The 15,681-nt window shown below is 38.5% G+C and overlaps 2 protein-coding genes and 1 pseudogene across 4 annotated transcripts in view; 2 read left to right on the top strand and 1 right to left on the bottom strand.

Annotated features, from left to right (window-relative positions):
- The window catches only part of LOC6035666 (prolow-density lipoprotein receptor-related protein 1), a 360,121-nt gene extending 354,902 nt beyond the window's left edge, over nt 1–5,219 (bottom strand). For both annotated transcript variants that reach the window (XM_038255376.1, XM_038255377.1), the window contains exon 1: nt 4,488–5,219. The gene's annotated coding sequence lies outside the window, so the exon portion shown is untranslated. The remainder of the gene's footprint in view (nt 1–4,487) is intronic.
- A 3,867-nt stretch (nt 5,220–9,086) lies between these two features.
- On the top strand, nt 9,087–9,691 carry LOC6054643 (annotated as a pseudogene).
- A 4,774-nt stretch (nt 9,692–14,465) lies between these two features.
- Nucleotides 14,466–15,264, top strand: LOC6046954 (NADH dehydrogenase [ubiquinone] 1 beta subcomplex subunit 3). 2 transcript variants are annotated; one of them, XM_001864032.2, is made up of 2 exons: nt 14,466–14,615; nt 14,809–15,264. In XM_001864032.2, exon 2 carries the CDS (start codon nt 14,817–14,819, stop codon nt 15,159–15,161), a length of 345 nt encoding a protein of 114 aa, XP_001864067.2. In that variant the 5' UTR covers nt 14,466–14,615; nt 14,809–14,816; the 3' UTR covers nt 15,162–15,264. The 2 variants fall into 2 exon arrangements, with proteins under 2 accessions (XP_001864067.2, XP_038113456.1); XM_038257528.1 differs by having other exon boundaries at nt 14,478–14,645.
- The last annotated feature ends 417 nt before the right edge of the window (nt 15,265–15,681 follow it).

Below are 15,681 nucleotides of genomic sequence, written 5' to 3'. Positions count from 1 at the left end.
AGGATCAGAAATTTAGTTCTGTTATTTTTTGTTTATTATATTATTACTCACAAGTTTACCATATTTTATGTAAGGTGAGGTTAGGTGAGTTCACACGTGATACACGATTATCTAAGGGCCACGAAAAAAAATCACTTGGGATAATCACGAAAAAAAAATAGAATTGGATTTAGATTTTTTAAATCCAAAATGGCGGTTTTGAAATACTGAGGAAATTTATTTGATATGCTAATAGGCAATCAACAACTAAATTTTACAAAAATGGGGTTGCAGAACTCAAATTTGAAGTTGAACGAAAAATGCTGAAAAATCGTGATTCGATTATCCGAAGTCCCATAGAAGCCTTCGGATAATCGAGGCTTCGGGTAATCGAGTCTGGACTGTAATAATTCCTTTAAAAAAAATGGAAAAATTTTACGTTTTTCTAACACTCCTTTGTCGATGTGAAATTACTGTGAATTTGAATTTTAAAAATTTAATTCCATTTAAAACGCAGGATTTTTATTGAATAATGATGTGGGGGAAATCTACCCATTTTAAGCCTAATAAGTGGTCGTGTTTGAATGATGCTGGATAATCTGGAGTGTTCTTTGAAATTTACTAAAACCAAGTACACCAACGAGTAGAGCAACTTTTTGTGAACATTTCTATTTATTTTTACTTATGCTAAAAGTTATTCTATTCCTTTTACAAGCATTTAAAAAAAATATTTCCCAAATGCGTTCTAATCAGTCGAGTCCATTTCCTATTTTCAGCCTAGTTCTTTTTTTCTTCCAGCGCTCTTTTGGGTCTGATAAAAGCTGCCAAATTTTAAGCGAACACTCACGAAAAGTAGCATTTATAGAGAAAAATTCCTTTCCAGTGCACTGGCTCATTCAAACAGGTGCTGCTGATGGTGTTGGTGGCCACCCTTTGTTCTTTATTTGCCTTCGCTTCTCGCTCGGTTTTCTTCAGCCTTCGATTGGAATGGGTCGTCAAAATTCAAACGTCAAAAGACTTGGCGCGTTTGTTTTTTGATGGCGCTTGCTAGTTATTTACAAGTTTCGGGATTATTTTTCAAGTGAGTTACTAACTAATGTTCAACAGAACATGTTGGCGGTAGTTGGAAGCAATTTCATATCTTAAGCGCTTTGAAAACGTTAGCGCAAGTGAAAAGATTTTGATGGCGACTTTCGTTAAGCAGTTAACCTCTCATCTTGCGTGTGGATGTGTGTGCCACCAAAATGATGAGAAATGGTCTCGCAAAATAGACATTATGATCAAAAGTGCATTAAACTGAATATTTTTGGGCAGTAAATAGCATAAATTTGCGTGCTTACTTGAGGCGGTTTTGTTGCTGGTAAGTTTATAGCCTAAATAGTATTTTTGGAGCTTTAATCGAGCTTCAAACTCTTCATATGACAAAGATAGGTGTTTGATTAGAAAGGGTATATTTCCCCTACTCCCGATTAAAATTGATGAGATTGAATTTTTGTAAGTCCTTGAAGATTTTCACAATGATAACTTTCAAATGAAGGATCAAGAAATAAAATTATAAAAACAATTAAACTTCAAGAAATAGTTTTCAACAATGATTGAAATATTTAGTTTTAATATTTCGATACCTGGGTGCTCTCTTGTTCTAACTAGATAAGAAAACCAGCAAGCTTAGAAGACAAAAGAGAGAAAAGAGAGATATCTAGATAAGAAAACCAGCAAGCTTAGTACATAAGAGAACACTGGCATCGATTTAGTTAAATAGCCTATCATTCCAAAATGTCTTATGAAAACATAAAATCTAGAAGGTCCAATATACAACATTTTGTTTTTGTTTTTTTGCCTTTTGAGTGTTTTTGAATACCTCTGAATCAAGAAGGGTTCAATAACACCCAACAACAATTTAAAAATTTTGTTTGTAGGACTTCTTTCAAAACAACTCTAGAAATATTGTTTCAACGGTTTTTTTTAATTCATTGTTCTGGCAGCCTTTTGTTTTGATGTCAGTGTTGGAATTCTAGCGAGAAACAAAAAAAGCATTTCTCGCTCGCGAGCGAGGGAGAGAACTTGTAGTGCCTTTCCCTTCTCGCTCGCGCTCGCTTTTTCGTTCGCATTCTCGCTCTCGCCGCGAATTCTCGTGAGCAGTTCGTCCCAAAATTGCCAATTTTGTTTATCAGGCTTATGAATACGAACCAGGCGATGGTAGGGGAACAGCATCTAATTCCAGCGTGCCTCTAATGTTGGCAGGTCAGAACTTTGACATTCAATTAAAGCTCATTAAAAGCGATTTCAACAGAAATCGAGTGATAAATAGCTCAATAAGAAGTGAGCAAGCATGTTTCTATCAAAAGTTTTGCAAAATTAGTTGTTTAAATAGTGAAAATCAGCAAATTGGATGGAGTTAGGAGCGAGTGCTTAACCTGCCAAAGATACGAGAATTTCCCCTATAGAGGTGTAAATTCAATTACTGTGTTGTTTTTGTTTCGTTTCTAACACGTTCAACTTCTCACGAACGGGCAATTCTGGCTCGCGAGTTATCCCGTTCGCAAGCGGAGGAGAGCACGGGCGATCAGTGAGTTTCTCACGGCAGCTCGAGACTCGCGGCAAGAACTCGAGAGAGAGAGAAACATTTCTCGGGAGAGCGCGATAATACCAACACTGTTTGATATTGTCTGGGCAAAAGGGCCTTTATCTGAGGAAAAAATATCAGATTCCAAAAAAAAATTCACGTCTGATACTAAAATATGTCGACATGGGAACGAGATATGAAAATCGAGAAAATAAAGCAAATGGCAAGTAACTTTTTGCGTTTCTCTTTGTTTCGTTGTCCCTGGCTGTCGCGGATGACCATGAACGGCTATGATCAACGACGACCAACTTTTTCAAAACTTTTATTGGTAAAATTGCGATAACTCGTGACGTTTATAAGCAAATCCCTTATGTTTACATATCAAAATATTTGTAATTGTCTGCTCGACAACTTTGTAGAACATTGTTACACTCTTAAAAATAACCCTGCAAAGTTAGAAAAAAACATTAAATTTTAAAATTAAAAAAAAAGTTCTAAATGAAAAAATGACACTTCTGGGTTGATGTAGATTCGAAAAGTACATTAAATTTACTTCAAAATGACATGTTTCAAAATTTTGTACAGTTCCGTAACGGCAAGTTCTGGCAGAGTTTTTGAAACTTTTCAGAATTTTGTGTACGCCATCGAATCCGTCCAATTTTACATAACAGTTCCTTTGACACCAAATTTCTATCTCATCACCGTTTCAGGCTGCACATTATTGAAAACACCTCTTTTTTCGCATGTTCAAAAATGAAAGGGGTCGTACCGCCCCTCCGTCATGGGATATCGAAAAACGAACCTCGGATTCGTGATCAGGGACAAAAGTTACCTCCTTAGGACAAAGTTTCAGGCAAATCACAGAGGGGTCGGGGCAACTTTTCCCGATTTCATGTGAGTTGGTAGAGAATTACCCTATTGAAAAAAGTACCCCAGTGCATGTTTCAATAATATAAATAAAATAGAAAGAAATCCTTAAATTATCATCAAGGTTAACGTTACCGTTGTTTCCATTTTGAATTATGACATAAATGTGTTTGGCTCGTAAAAAACTACACGAAACTCTTTTAAAAATTATAAAAATACAATTTTAGGCAAAAAAAATGTCCAAATAATGATTATAAAACATAAGTGAAATTAAAATATGTGAAATTAAAATATGCCAAAATTGCTGTGAATTATAATTTGAATCCAAATTTCATTTTACATCTAATAATACATTAATTGAAAAAAGGAACTTTGAGGGTGCTTTAAGAATCGAGTAAATCGACTGAAGGAAAAAGTTACCAAAATATTTTTTCGATATTTGGGTGCTTTTAATACCCCTGACTCAAGGCGATTTCAAAAACACCCAAAAAGAGAAAAAAACTGAAATTTTTGTTTATTGGACCTTTTCAAAAAAAAACCCCAGAAATAACCTTCGCAATAAAAATCTCTATTCAAAATTACCAAGTTTAGTAAAAAACTTCAAATGTTATGCGACAAAAATATTTTTACTAAATTCTCACATTTTCATAAAGGTATTTTATATATACCTTTAAAAAGGTATACACAAAATCTATAAGAATTATCTTGCGCACGTCTTTTTGTATGAACAGCTGTCAAAATTGAATGAAGACTTGTAAGGACGAACTAATAATACAAATGGTCATAGAGAAAATACCCACAAAGTTTCAGTCAAATCTAAAATACAAATAAAAACTTTGTTTCAAATCTCAATAAATTGCTCTGTCGTTAAAAAAATAGCATTTTTTAACTACGAAAAAAACCTTTAAAACACATTTTTTGACTCTCACATGCACTCCTCACCATATCGCATCCCCCTCTTATCTCTCACGATAACAAAACTGCAGCTGACCAAACACCAAAATTCACGACCACAACAAACAAACAAAACTCTCATTCACCCCAAAAATGATTTCCGGAAATGCAACACACTCACCTTCAAAACTTATTTCAAATCCTCACTTCATATGCAGCTTGCTTTTTAAATTTTCAATTTGTTCAGTTTAAAGGATGCGATTTTTCTTCGATTTTCCTCGCTTGCAGTGCAATTACACAACCACGGCTTCTTCTTTCGACGACAACAAATTCAATTCACCAACACTATCGCACCAACTTTTCTGTTTGGATGCTGCGAGAATCGCTTCTTCTCGATTCTTCAAAATTGACCAAAATGCCGAAACACAAGCCAAAACAGAAAACGAAAAAAAATCTCTTCCCTTTTTTTTCTATGTGTGTTGAATTTTCCTCAATTACAGCACCTTATGAGACACACACGCGAAACCCGTCTCGTTTCGTCGATATTCGTGAGATGCTGCGGCTCACATCAACGAAAGAGGAGAAGCAGACGGAACACACAAAAAAAATCTCGGAAGGTGTCCGTCGACGACGGGGTTCGAACCCTGGCCCACTCGCAATCGCCACCGTTCGCGCGACACTTTAACGTCAGCGATTCGATTCACGGTCAAATTTCTTCAACTTTTAAACCTTTAAACACTTGCACAATTCCGCACCTGCCGCCGTGAGGATGCTGGAAGACGGTGATCTTTGGCACCTCACATCACCTTACCACCCCGCACACACACGCACACACACCTCCAGTGAGTCTGTGTATGGGTAGCTTTCAAAGCACAACAGGGAAGACGCGCGACGTACGTCCGACCGGCACGAGTTCTCGACACAGAATGAATCGAAAATCTTGAATGAGAAGCGTTCTTGGCCTGATTGGGAGCAGGTTGCGCGAGAGAGCGAGCATGATCATTGATGATGGTGACCAGCGTGTGAATTGCAGTGTGGGTTGGTGATTTGGCACGATTTCACGGAAGTTTCACGGATTTTGCAAAACAATAAAACCAGATAAAATAAATTTATAACACAACGTCTTGTGATCAAATGGCTTCTGTGCATTTTTCAAAAGTTTTCTCCATTTTGTTTTGTATAAAAAAAACATTTGAAAAATAATCTATTTTCACTCCAGCCTGAATAGTAAAAACAATAGTTTTATAACCTATTTTCATGAAATTACTAAAGATTTTTTAGGGATTTATAAAATTCAGGTGAGAATCAATATTTGAAGTGCTTGCAAAAAATCATTTGCTTAATCAATTCACGAAACAAAATTGCATTGTGTTATTTTGGGTCCTTTAATTCAATAATAAACTGAGGACAGTTAATTTTATTATGTTTATTATTTTCAATTGAACATTATATATTTATTTTTTGAAGCGTTTAGTTGAATGTTTGCCCTTTTTAAATGTTAGTCTTGATTAAAAAAATACTGTTTTCGAAAAGTTCGGAAAATTTCACGAATTTTTCATATTTTAACATTGAAGTCGGACCATTAGTTGCTGCAATATCGACATTAGAAAGGGGAGGTTTGTTTGGGTGAGACTAAAAAAGCAATTTTCCTGTTTCTTTCTCATTTATCTGCTGTATCTCAGCTACCAGTTGTCCGATCTTTAATGTTTCGAAATTGTAGGGAATTTTCTGATTCTTTCGAAAAAAAATTCAGGGTTGGACAATCATGGACACTTTTTTAAAAATCAAAAACCGGAATTTATCGGACAAAATTTAATTTTGAATTGCTATAGTTTGAAAAATGACGCACTTAATCAAAAAAATTAAAAAGTACTTTTCGATTGCAAATTCTATTTTGCATAAAAAATTGTGGTCAAAAAATTTTAAGTACAAAATTTCCGTTTGTTACAAAAATCACTATTTAAAAAAAACATAACTGGTCGGAAAAATTTTGGTTCATACTTCTGAATGCCTTCAAAGATGCGGGATTTTGTCCCCTAAAACATATAAACAAATTTCAAAAATTAAAAAATACGCACAATTTTGCACCAATCAAATGATCCAATGACACAAAATGACTTCTTTGGTCATAGGGGCCCCACAAAGTTGGAGTCAAATAAAAAAATACAAAAAGTAAAAATAATTGAAAATGAATTGCTCACATCAAATCAAATCAAATTAAACTAGATGAAGTTTCATTTGTTTTTCTAAAAAAATGCAATGTTCGGAACACTATGTAATTTAATCTCATTTTCGAAGGTTTTCAAAAAAATCTCAGTTTAAAATTTAGGTCGTTGCCAACCATTTTCAAAGTTTATGTCATCCTTACTTCAAAATCGAGGAAAAGCAATTTATTTGCATTTTTCACATTTCAAAATTTTAATCAAAATATATCAATCAACTGAAAACAATTTGGAATGCATTTCCTGCCTTGATATTCATATTTAGCATGTTTGACATTTTAATTTTTTTGGTGAAAATCCGATTTACATTTTTTCCCTTCCGTATCTTGATATTTTGAAAACAAATGATTGCAAAACAAAATTACTTGAGTTGAAGGACATAAACATAAAAAACTGCAACGGTGTTTAACCTCTATTATTTAATTATTGGAAAAAACTGGCTCTAAAACATTGGATAATTGCAGGTAAAAAAACACATAATTTTTCATCAATTCTCCTTTAAAAGTTGAAAGAATGGAAGTTTTAAATTCAATGTTTTACGTTCTTTTACATAATAAATATGAGTATCTGAGAGTTCTCTTTCGAATTCATTTTACTATTTGTATTAAATATTCGCAATATTTTTGGAAAATCATTTTATTTTCAATCTCTGATACAAAATATACAATTGTTAAAAAGTTTTGTTCATTTCAAAACAAAAAAAATAAAAATAGATTTTTTTTAATCACTTGCCTCCTGATTTATTCAGAAAATTTGCAAAAAGTGAGACAGCGACGATATGACGGAAACTTGACAAACACGCTTGGTTGTCTTAAGGAGCCATACATTGGGTGCGGTCATACAAAAATGTTAAGCAAATGTTCAAAAGATCATTTTCAAATCGATTTGATGTCTTCGGAAGAGCTTTAGACATTGTTTTTTGCAAACAGCAACAAACTTTTCGGCAACCTCAACAAACGTAAAATCGGTAAAGCTAGATCTTTTTTTCGGACCTCTTCCGAAAAAGATCCGGCAGCAATTATGTATGGTTTGGCGTTAACGGGGAGAACCGAAAAATTGAAAAAAAAAATCTCCTTGTGCATCAATCAATTCAGGACATCGGGAATTCAGGAAAAAAAAGCTACACTCTTAAACACATTTTTTATCTCGTTTTTCAAACTGAGAAGTTTTTTTGATAAATTATTTTATGATACATCTTTTGAGCTATTACAAACTTTGTACTACAAAGTGACAAAATGGGATAAAATATGTTTGATATTTGGCTAAATTATAATTAAAAAAAATTATTGTGCCATTATTTTAGTTTAAAATAAAATTTACAGTCGAAAAACACAAATATTTTTCTACTTTTTTTTAATAATAGCATTTTTCCACTATTCATGAAAATATTTTTTATTGTTTGTTGTAGAATTTGAAAATATTGTCTTAAGGATCAGATTTTTTTTCAATTTAGCATCGAAAAACATGATCCGATTTTAAGTGTCGAAAAATCAAACATTAGTGAAATATTTTGATCTCTCAGATACAATTATCCGATAAACAAAATTTTATTTTTTTACTTACACTTAGTTTTTGAAGCCGCATTGAGTCAGGAGTTTTCAAAAACACTCAAAAATCAAAAATTGACAATTTTTTTATTGGGCCTTCAAAAAAAAAACTCCCGATTTAAATATTTTATGTTCTGATTCAAAAACACAAAAAAGGATTGTCTTTTATATGTTTATAGGACCTATTCAAGAAAAACTCTAGAATTAAATCTTTAAAATTCGATTTGTCTGTACATTTTTAGCAGGGTGAACTAAACATATAAAAATTTACACACAGAAAAGTTTTCAAAATCATAATAAATCTTGACCGTGAAACTCCACCCGCGATACGCTTCCTTGCCCGGCAGCTTTCTTCAATGATTGCCGACCTAAGCTGGTGTTGGTGCAATCTCCCAGCCAGTGAATCTCAGCTCTCCGTGGGCTCATGAATGAGAGAGCGCGAACCCACACAGCAGCCTGCTTTGTTTGTTTACACCTTGTGCCGGCTTTTTTCGTATGAACGAGGGCCGCGTGTTTTGATTTTCGGAATGAGAGAGCGCAGAGAGCACGTGGGTGAATGTGTGAGTGTTGTGTTGTTCTCCATCACAACAGCTGTGTTTTCGTTTGAACGGGGAAGGCGCGCACTTTTATCCGTCTGCATGTGAATGAAACTAGAGATGGTCGGGGTCTAGGTTGAACAAGGATACTTTATTAATTTAATCACGTTAAAATACGACTTTTTTAAATAACAACAACTTAATTCTACTCAAGGGGTAGGACACAGAGTAACTGAGTGACTCAATTTTACAAAATTACTCAATGTGGCTCAAAGTTACTCAATCTTCCTCATGATTTTTTTTCACCGAGTTGCGGAATTTGTGAATAAACGTTGACCACGTTGACAGAAGAGCTTGTTTACAAATACATTAGAAATATTTTCACGCCACGATGCTGCTTCAGTCAGTCAACGAAACCGGGAACAAACTATTCCGCCCGACGACGACGTCGATTCTGCCTGTTACTGATTGTGCCGTGTTGATCGTCGCCGCCGGTACCGGTGAATCCGATACTGGTATTATCTAAATCCGGATGGCACGGAGATAACATGCTGGAACCGTCCACCAAGATGTACTTGTTTCAAGCAGAGGCCATCAAGCGCAAGAGAGCCTGGCTGACGGCATGTGCCCAACGGACCCCATGGACAAGACCCTGCATCTGCCCCCCGGGAACGGAAACCGGTGTGAACAAGCCCGGTATAGCCATCGTCTTCGCCCCGGTCAACCTGGCCGCTGAAGTCAAGTCCGTCCGCACAAAAAAGCCCTGCTGGACAACGCCAAAAATGTGTCCGTCAAGGAACTGCGTCGTGGATACGTCGCCGGTGACTCGAAGAACTCACCGCCCAGGTCATCGGACTGAACCACCCCGGTCAGATCTCCAACGGATACACCCCAGTGCTGGATTGCCACACCGCTCACATTGCCTGCGAGTTCAGCGAGATCAAGGAGAAGGTTTTTCGTCTTCCCGGCAAGTCGAGATGGGCAGTGGCCCGAATCGCTGGCGGATCGGATCATGATCTTGCAGCAGGAGGTTTGAGCGTTTCCAAAAGCCAGCGAAGTGCCAGCACACGGAAATCGTAGTTGTCACGAAAATCTCTAAGAGTTGCTGTATCATCCGGTTGCATCCCTTCTAGAAGAAAATTGTCGTGGGACTGGAGGGGGGCATCTGAAGCAGTCGCTCCGATCTTTTCTTATTTTTACCACAGACAACAGACGTTTGGGCTCGATTCTTCCCTTGTGTAAATCATTGCTACAGTTTTTTTAGTTGTGGCAATCCGTTTGTGGCGCTGCAGTCGCTTTGCCCTGACACATTGCCCGCTGTCAAAATATCGCTTTCCGCCTACTGTCATTTTCCATTTTGTTTGTTTTCAACGTTTGTAATCGTTTCTTCTAGATGAAAAGTTGATTTCAGCCGAATTCAACAAAATCTCTCGCGCTTGCAGCTGCTTGACCAATGTGAGGCAACCAAAGTGGCCAACCTGGTTCCTGAACCGATTTTAGCCCCGACGGATTGCCGATTGGAATACGGCGTCGTTATAGAGGAGGTGTGCAAACGACCGACGTTCCAATCAAGATCACCTCGGAAAATACGGTCGCCAGGTGTCATCATCAACGCAACGGAAGTGGCAGCTCCCCCCGCACCCAATTTGGATTTTATTTGTGTTCCTTGCCCATCCTCCCGATTTCCACCGGGTCTTCTCCTCCTTTTCGCTCTCTTCTGTTGGTTTTGTTTATAAACACAACCAGCATGAATTTGACAGCCTCAAGCGCGGCCTTGGTTGCTGTGTTTAAAAAAGCATCAGACTAGACCTTGGACTAGACTATTTTTTTTAATATCGATAATTAAATGAATAAAAAAACTTCCATGTGCTCGTAAATCGTGTTAATTAATAATTAAAGTAGATTTACTAAAGCATAAAAACATAATCTTTACCTATTTACATTTTTTTTCGAAAAATTGAAATAATATTTTTTAAAATATTTCTGGGTGATGCATTTTCAAACACAACTTCTCAGAAAACCATCATGGCTGCTTTAGAGAGTGGCAATAGGCTAACAGATGGCGCTAGTAGATTAGCAGGATGCGGCTGCCATGTTTTTACACACGATTTTTCAAATTATTTTGTTCTAGCCGCTACGTCTGTTGTCTGTGTTTTTACCAGAGACTAAGCGAATGATGCGTTTTTTTATTGTGTGTGTGTGTGTATACTTGTTTATTTTGCTCCAAAATCATACCTAGACCCCTGGCAGAGTGATGACATGAATCTTAACGGTACCCTCACAGACAAACAGACGTGAAACTCTTTTCTATTCCATCGCCAACGAAAACGGTCAATTCAAATTCAAACAAGCAAAAAACATGGATGCCATAGTACCGCAACGAGACACGATCAAGAATGATGTCGCCACCGTACACTTTGACGTTTCTTGAATTGATTGGTTGTGTGTGTGAGCGCGGGATATTTCTGTTTATGCCGCTTGATTGCTGTTGCAGCAGAACAAAAACCACGAGGTTTTGTGAAAATCAAAGGAAAAATTGCATAAGAACATCGTTTTGATCAAATTTGATTCAAATTTGCTATGAAATGATACAGGAGTTTTTGATAAACTAAAAGAACTGTTATTTTGGGAGATTTTTGAATCCACGTTGTTGTTTTTTTGCATCATCAACTGCGAAAGCAAAATATTCCTATTGAGATTCTCGTTAATTTCGCCACTCCGTTTAAAATAAACACAAAAGTTTTCTTTCCTAGCTCCTCCTTGTTCACTTTAGCCAAGGCCTTTTGACCTGCCTTTGTCACCCTGTACAAATGATGGTTCATGTCTGTTCCGGACCACGAAGTGGAATCTGCTGCGGAACGCCGTACGAAAGAGGATACCACAATGCAATGTTTCTGGTGCAGCAACTGTTTAATTTGCATTCTTTGACGCCATCGCGTGGAACTTTGGCAGCATTTTTCCCGATAATTTGTCTGATTCAAAAAAAAACTTACCCTCGAACATAACAATGTTTCATTACATAAACAACATACAAACGTCATTTTTCTTTTGTACACGCTTAATCGGATAAGGGGAAGAGGGTACACTCTTATAGTGGTTTATTGAAACGATGAGGTTTCCGCAACAGGACTGCAGATCGCGCTAGTGTGCAGCCCAATTTTGAATTTTCTTGTGGGGACGATGGATTTTTTGAAAAAATCAACTAAGATTCACGTCTGTTTGTCTGTGGTACCCTTCTGCACCTTGGCCTCGATGGCCTTCTTCTCACCCACGGTGGCGGCTACCTTCTTTGTGGCGTGCTTCTTTGCGGCAGCCTATGTTGCTCCGGCAGCTCCCTTCTTCTTGTGGACAGCAGCTCCAGTGTCACTGGCGGCTTCTTTTTCAGCACTTTGCTGACAATCTCCAGGTTGCATTTCTTCTCGCCCGGCAGCGCGCTTTTGCTTCCTTCACGCCGATTACGCGGTCCTTCGTTGGTCAGCTTCTCCTGGAACTCTCCGGTCGACGCCTTGGCGACGTTGGCAGCAGTCACCAGCTCTCATCCGGGCGATTTCGTTCATGGCATACCTGTCAATGTGCAAATATCGCTTCGTCCTTGTTGGGTTCCGCATTCTGGGGCACCTCTACCACCCAATCCTTCTCCTTTTCGGCCTTGAACCTTCTCGTCGCGGGCTCTTTTTCTGCTTTTGCAAAACCGCGTTAACGATGTCCATTTTGCCACAACGCATCTTACAATTTTGAACGAAATTAATTGGAACCATCGGCACCGGCGGCACTCTCTTTGGAAGCGGCTTCTTCGGGGCTGGCTTCTTGGCGGCGGTCTGAGTGTTCTTGGCCTTGGCGGTGGCAATAGCTGCCAATTTTGGCTAAAGCCGCCGTCGGAGCCTATTTGCCAGCAGCGGCACCGTTTCCGGCAGCAGCAGCATTCATCCCTTTTTGGCCGGTTCGGTATTTGGGGCAGTGGCCAAGCCTTCTTGCCTCCCTCAACACCTTTCTGGCAGCCGGAAAAATTTACGCTCCCGCTGTGTTTGTGTTAAGCAAGTTGTCAGTGTCAGCGTTGCAATGTCAATGTCAAAATTTGTTACGTCGTTTGTGAAAATCATAGTGAAGATTGAGAAACTCTGAAAAACGTGCGTGGCTCAATGTTACTCAATTCTATTCAAATTTTCTCAAAATCACTCACTGTCCTACCCCTTGCCCTGGACACTATTTGCCGTGGTTATAGCGCCACAACTCGCTAGTTCTGAAATTCTTAAATGCCTAAATTCTAAAATTCTTGAATTTATAAATTCTTGGGACTCAATTTTCAATTACCGTGTACCAGTTTTCCTTTTTATTGTCCGTTTCTCTCACAGGTACACGCCGCGCGGCATTTCAGAATGTACCGCAGACACTCCTGCCAGCGATTTTCTGCACTTTTGGTGCAATAAAAAACATTCTCGGCAACAATGACATGCAATTCGGAGAAGACGATCAACAAAAACAAAACGCACAGTATGGGATTTGACAGCGCGCATTTGCCGAAAGTGCGGCGCGTCGTTTCGAGGCTGGTATGCCGCGTGTATTTTTCGGGAATACGCGCAATTCTTTATGTAAACTATTGTCAAAATACATAAACAATGACTTTTAAATCCCGCCGTTTGACATGCATGATTTTTAAAACCCGCCAAACAAATCGCAGCACACTGGGGGTTGCTGGGGGAAAATCGGAAAAGTACTTGTCAAAAGTTTTCTGTTTACTTTTGAAACGGTGGTGCTTTTTATGGGACCGTTTTTTTAAACAGGATCGGATTAAGCCGGAACAAACTGGCCACGTTATTTTATGAATCCCGATCTCCAATATTTCATCAAGCTCAAAAAATGGATTTCTTGGTTCCGGATGTAGATCGGATGATGAAAAAGGAAGTGAACCCGCTAACCGCTTTTGGAGGACCGTGGAGTGGAAACTTAACAAATGTTCGTCAAAATGTTTGTAGTGAAGCTGCAGCAGAAGATTTTTTATACAAATTTGCAAGTGAAATAAATATTTTTTTAGGGGGGTGCATTTTGTTGTTGAAGGGAGTGTTTGAATACGAATTAATAGCGAATTTGATTAGCCATATTATTAAATTGTCGATCCAGAAGGGGTTTGGGATAAAACTTGAAATAAAAGAAAAAGAGAACATAGTTGCATTTTTTACTTCCTCAGATTGTCTAAAGCACTTTTTTTTAGTTTTTCATTATCATTTTTCGCTCAAATCAAGACAGTTAGCAAAATATTTGCCTGCATTGATATCGTTTACTCCGAGGCAATAATAACAAAAAGCAAACAAGTCATAAGAAAAAAACAATTTTTTTCTGGCGTACAGTCTTTCCTCAACATTTTTTTAGCAACCCAAACCGCCAACCAGAATTGCCGTCATGTTTTTTAATGAAACGGGGTGCAACATAATTACTGAGAATTTTAGCAACAAAAATCACGTGTGCAGAACAACTAAAGATCATTTCAGCACTCTTATCGGAATTGTTGGAACTAGGGATTCGTATTCCTAAAATAATTTGGCCACTTTTCTCCGGACCTCGAAAAAACACCACCGTTTCAAAAGAAAACAGAAAACTTTTGACAAGTATGTACTTTTCCGATTTTTCCCCAGCAACCCCCAGTTTACTGCGATTTGTTTGGCGGGTTTTAAAAATCATGCATGTCAAACAGCGGGATTTAAAAGTCATTGTTTATGTATTTGACATTAGTTTACATTAAGAATACTAGCTTTCTGAACATTTTCCAGTCCCATCTCTCAAATTCTCTGCTTCTCAAAACTTAACATTCCTACCCCTGGCCGAAAAAAAAACATCGCACCAAATCTGACAGCCGCTGGCACGAACTGTCACTTCTCGGTCTCGTTCAAAACGTCGTCATTTTGCGGTCGATCTTTGCTCGGTCGTTCCGAAAATCTGCCAATCGTGAGTGTGCGACCGCGAAATTCTCCCCTAAAACTCGTTTTCCAACCAAAGTTTTAAGCGTTTTGTAAGTGATTTGCTAAATTTTTATTTGAAAGTGAGTTGTGATGTTTGGTTTGTGCAAAAATCGGTTAATTTGAGCAGGATAATCACAATTTGTTAAAATTATGTAACTTCACTGCTGCGCGAATGTTTTTGTTTACCTCCCCACCAATCCGGATTGCGGTCTAATTTTGCGCAACTTGCCTTCCTTTTTCCAGCCGGCGGCATGGGCGGACACGGTCACGGCCACGGACCCCCGTACAAGGTTCCGGACGCGTCCATCTACAAGGTGGCCGATTCGCCCGAACTGGTCGAGGTGGAGCGCGCGCTGGCCCGCCGCGGCCTCAAGGACCCGTGGCTACGGAACGAGGTCTGGCGGTACAACCCGACGCACTTTTCGACGCACCGCTCGCGCCTCATCAACTTCCTGTTCAAGGGATTCCCGCTTGGCTTTGCGGCGTTTGTGGCCACGATCGGGGTGGAGTTTGCGCTGGGAATCGACTACCACGGCCACGGGCACGGTGACCACGGCAGCGGCCACGGCGACGACAAGCATGGCGGCCATCATTAGGTAGGGTTGGTTTTTATTTTCGGTTCGTTTCTTGCAAATAATTTCACAGAATAAAGAAGCAGTCCACACTTGGAGAGGTGGAGAATGTTACTGGTAGAGCGAAGTGGCGGGAAGTTGTCTTACTAGATTGGTGATAAGTCACGTTCCGTGTCCAATATTTTAGAACACAGCTTGAAAAAAAATAGATTGATAGCTAACTATACGAAAGTGCCAAGCAAACTCAGGAAATATTGATTTAAATTATTGCAAATTTAGCATTTCAATTAAGCACCGAATACCGGAGACCTGAGGTATTTCTTAAAAGAAGGTGTGCATGCCTGGCACGAACACTCAAAGCGTGTTCTAGCGTGCTGCTCGTACTGACTCAGAGCAAGGGTGTGATGTAGGTGTAAGGGCAGTGCGTGTTCGTCGGGAACCTAGTGCATAAGATCGGCCCGTTCTCACACTGAAATTGCGAATTGCGAAATTGTTTATATTGAATTTTTTATATTCAGATTTTTTTGCTAAAATACATTACAAA

The sequence above is a fragment of the Culex quinquefasciatus genome, chromosome 2 (genome assembly GCF_015732765.1).
Source record: "Culex quinquefasciatus strain JHB chromosome 2, VPISU_Cqui_1.0_pri_paternal, whole genome shotgun sequence".
Lineage (NCBI taxonomy): Eukaryota > Metazoa > Arthropoda > Insecta > Diptera > Culicidae > Culex > Culex quinquefasciatus.
Note: the sequence above shows the minus strand (reverse complement) of the source record. Positions and strands in the feature narration are given on the sequence as shown.

Bases quoted from the DNA above. Each gene is read 5' to 3' on its own strand.
- LOC6046954 (XM_001864032.2), top strand. From the start codon at position 14,817: ATGGGCGGACACGGTCACGGCCACGGACCCCCGTACAAGGTTCCGGAC.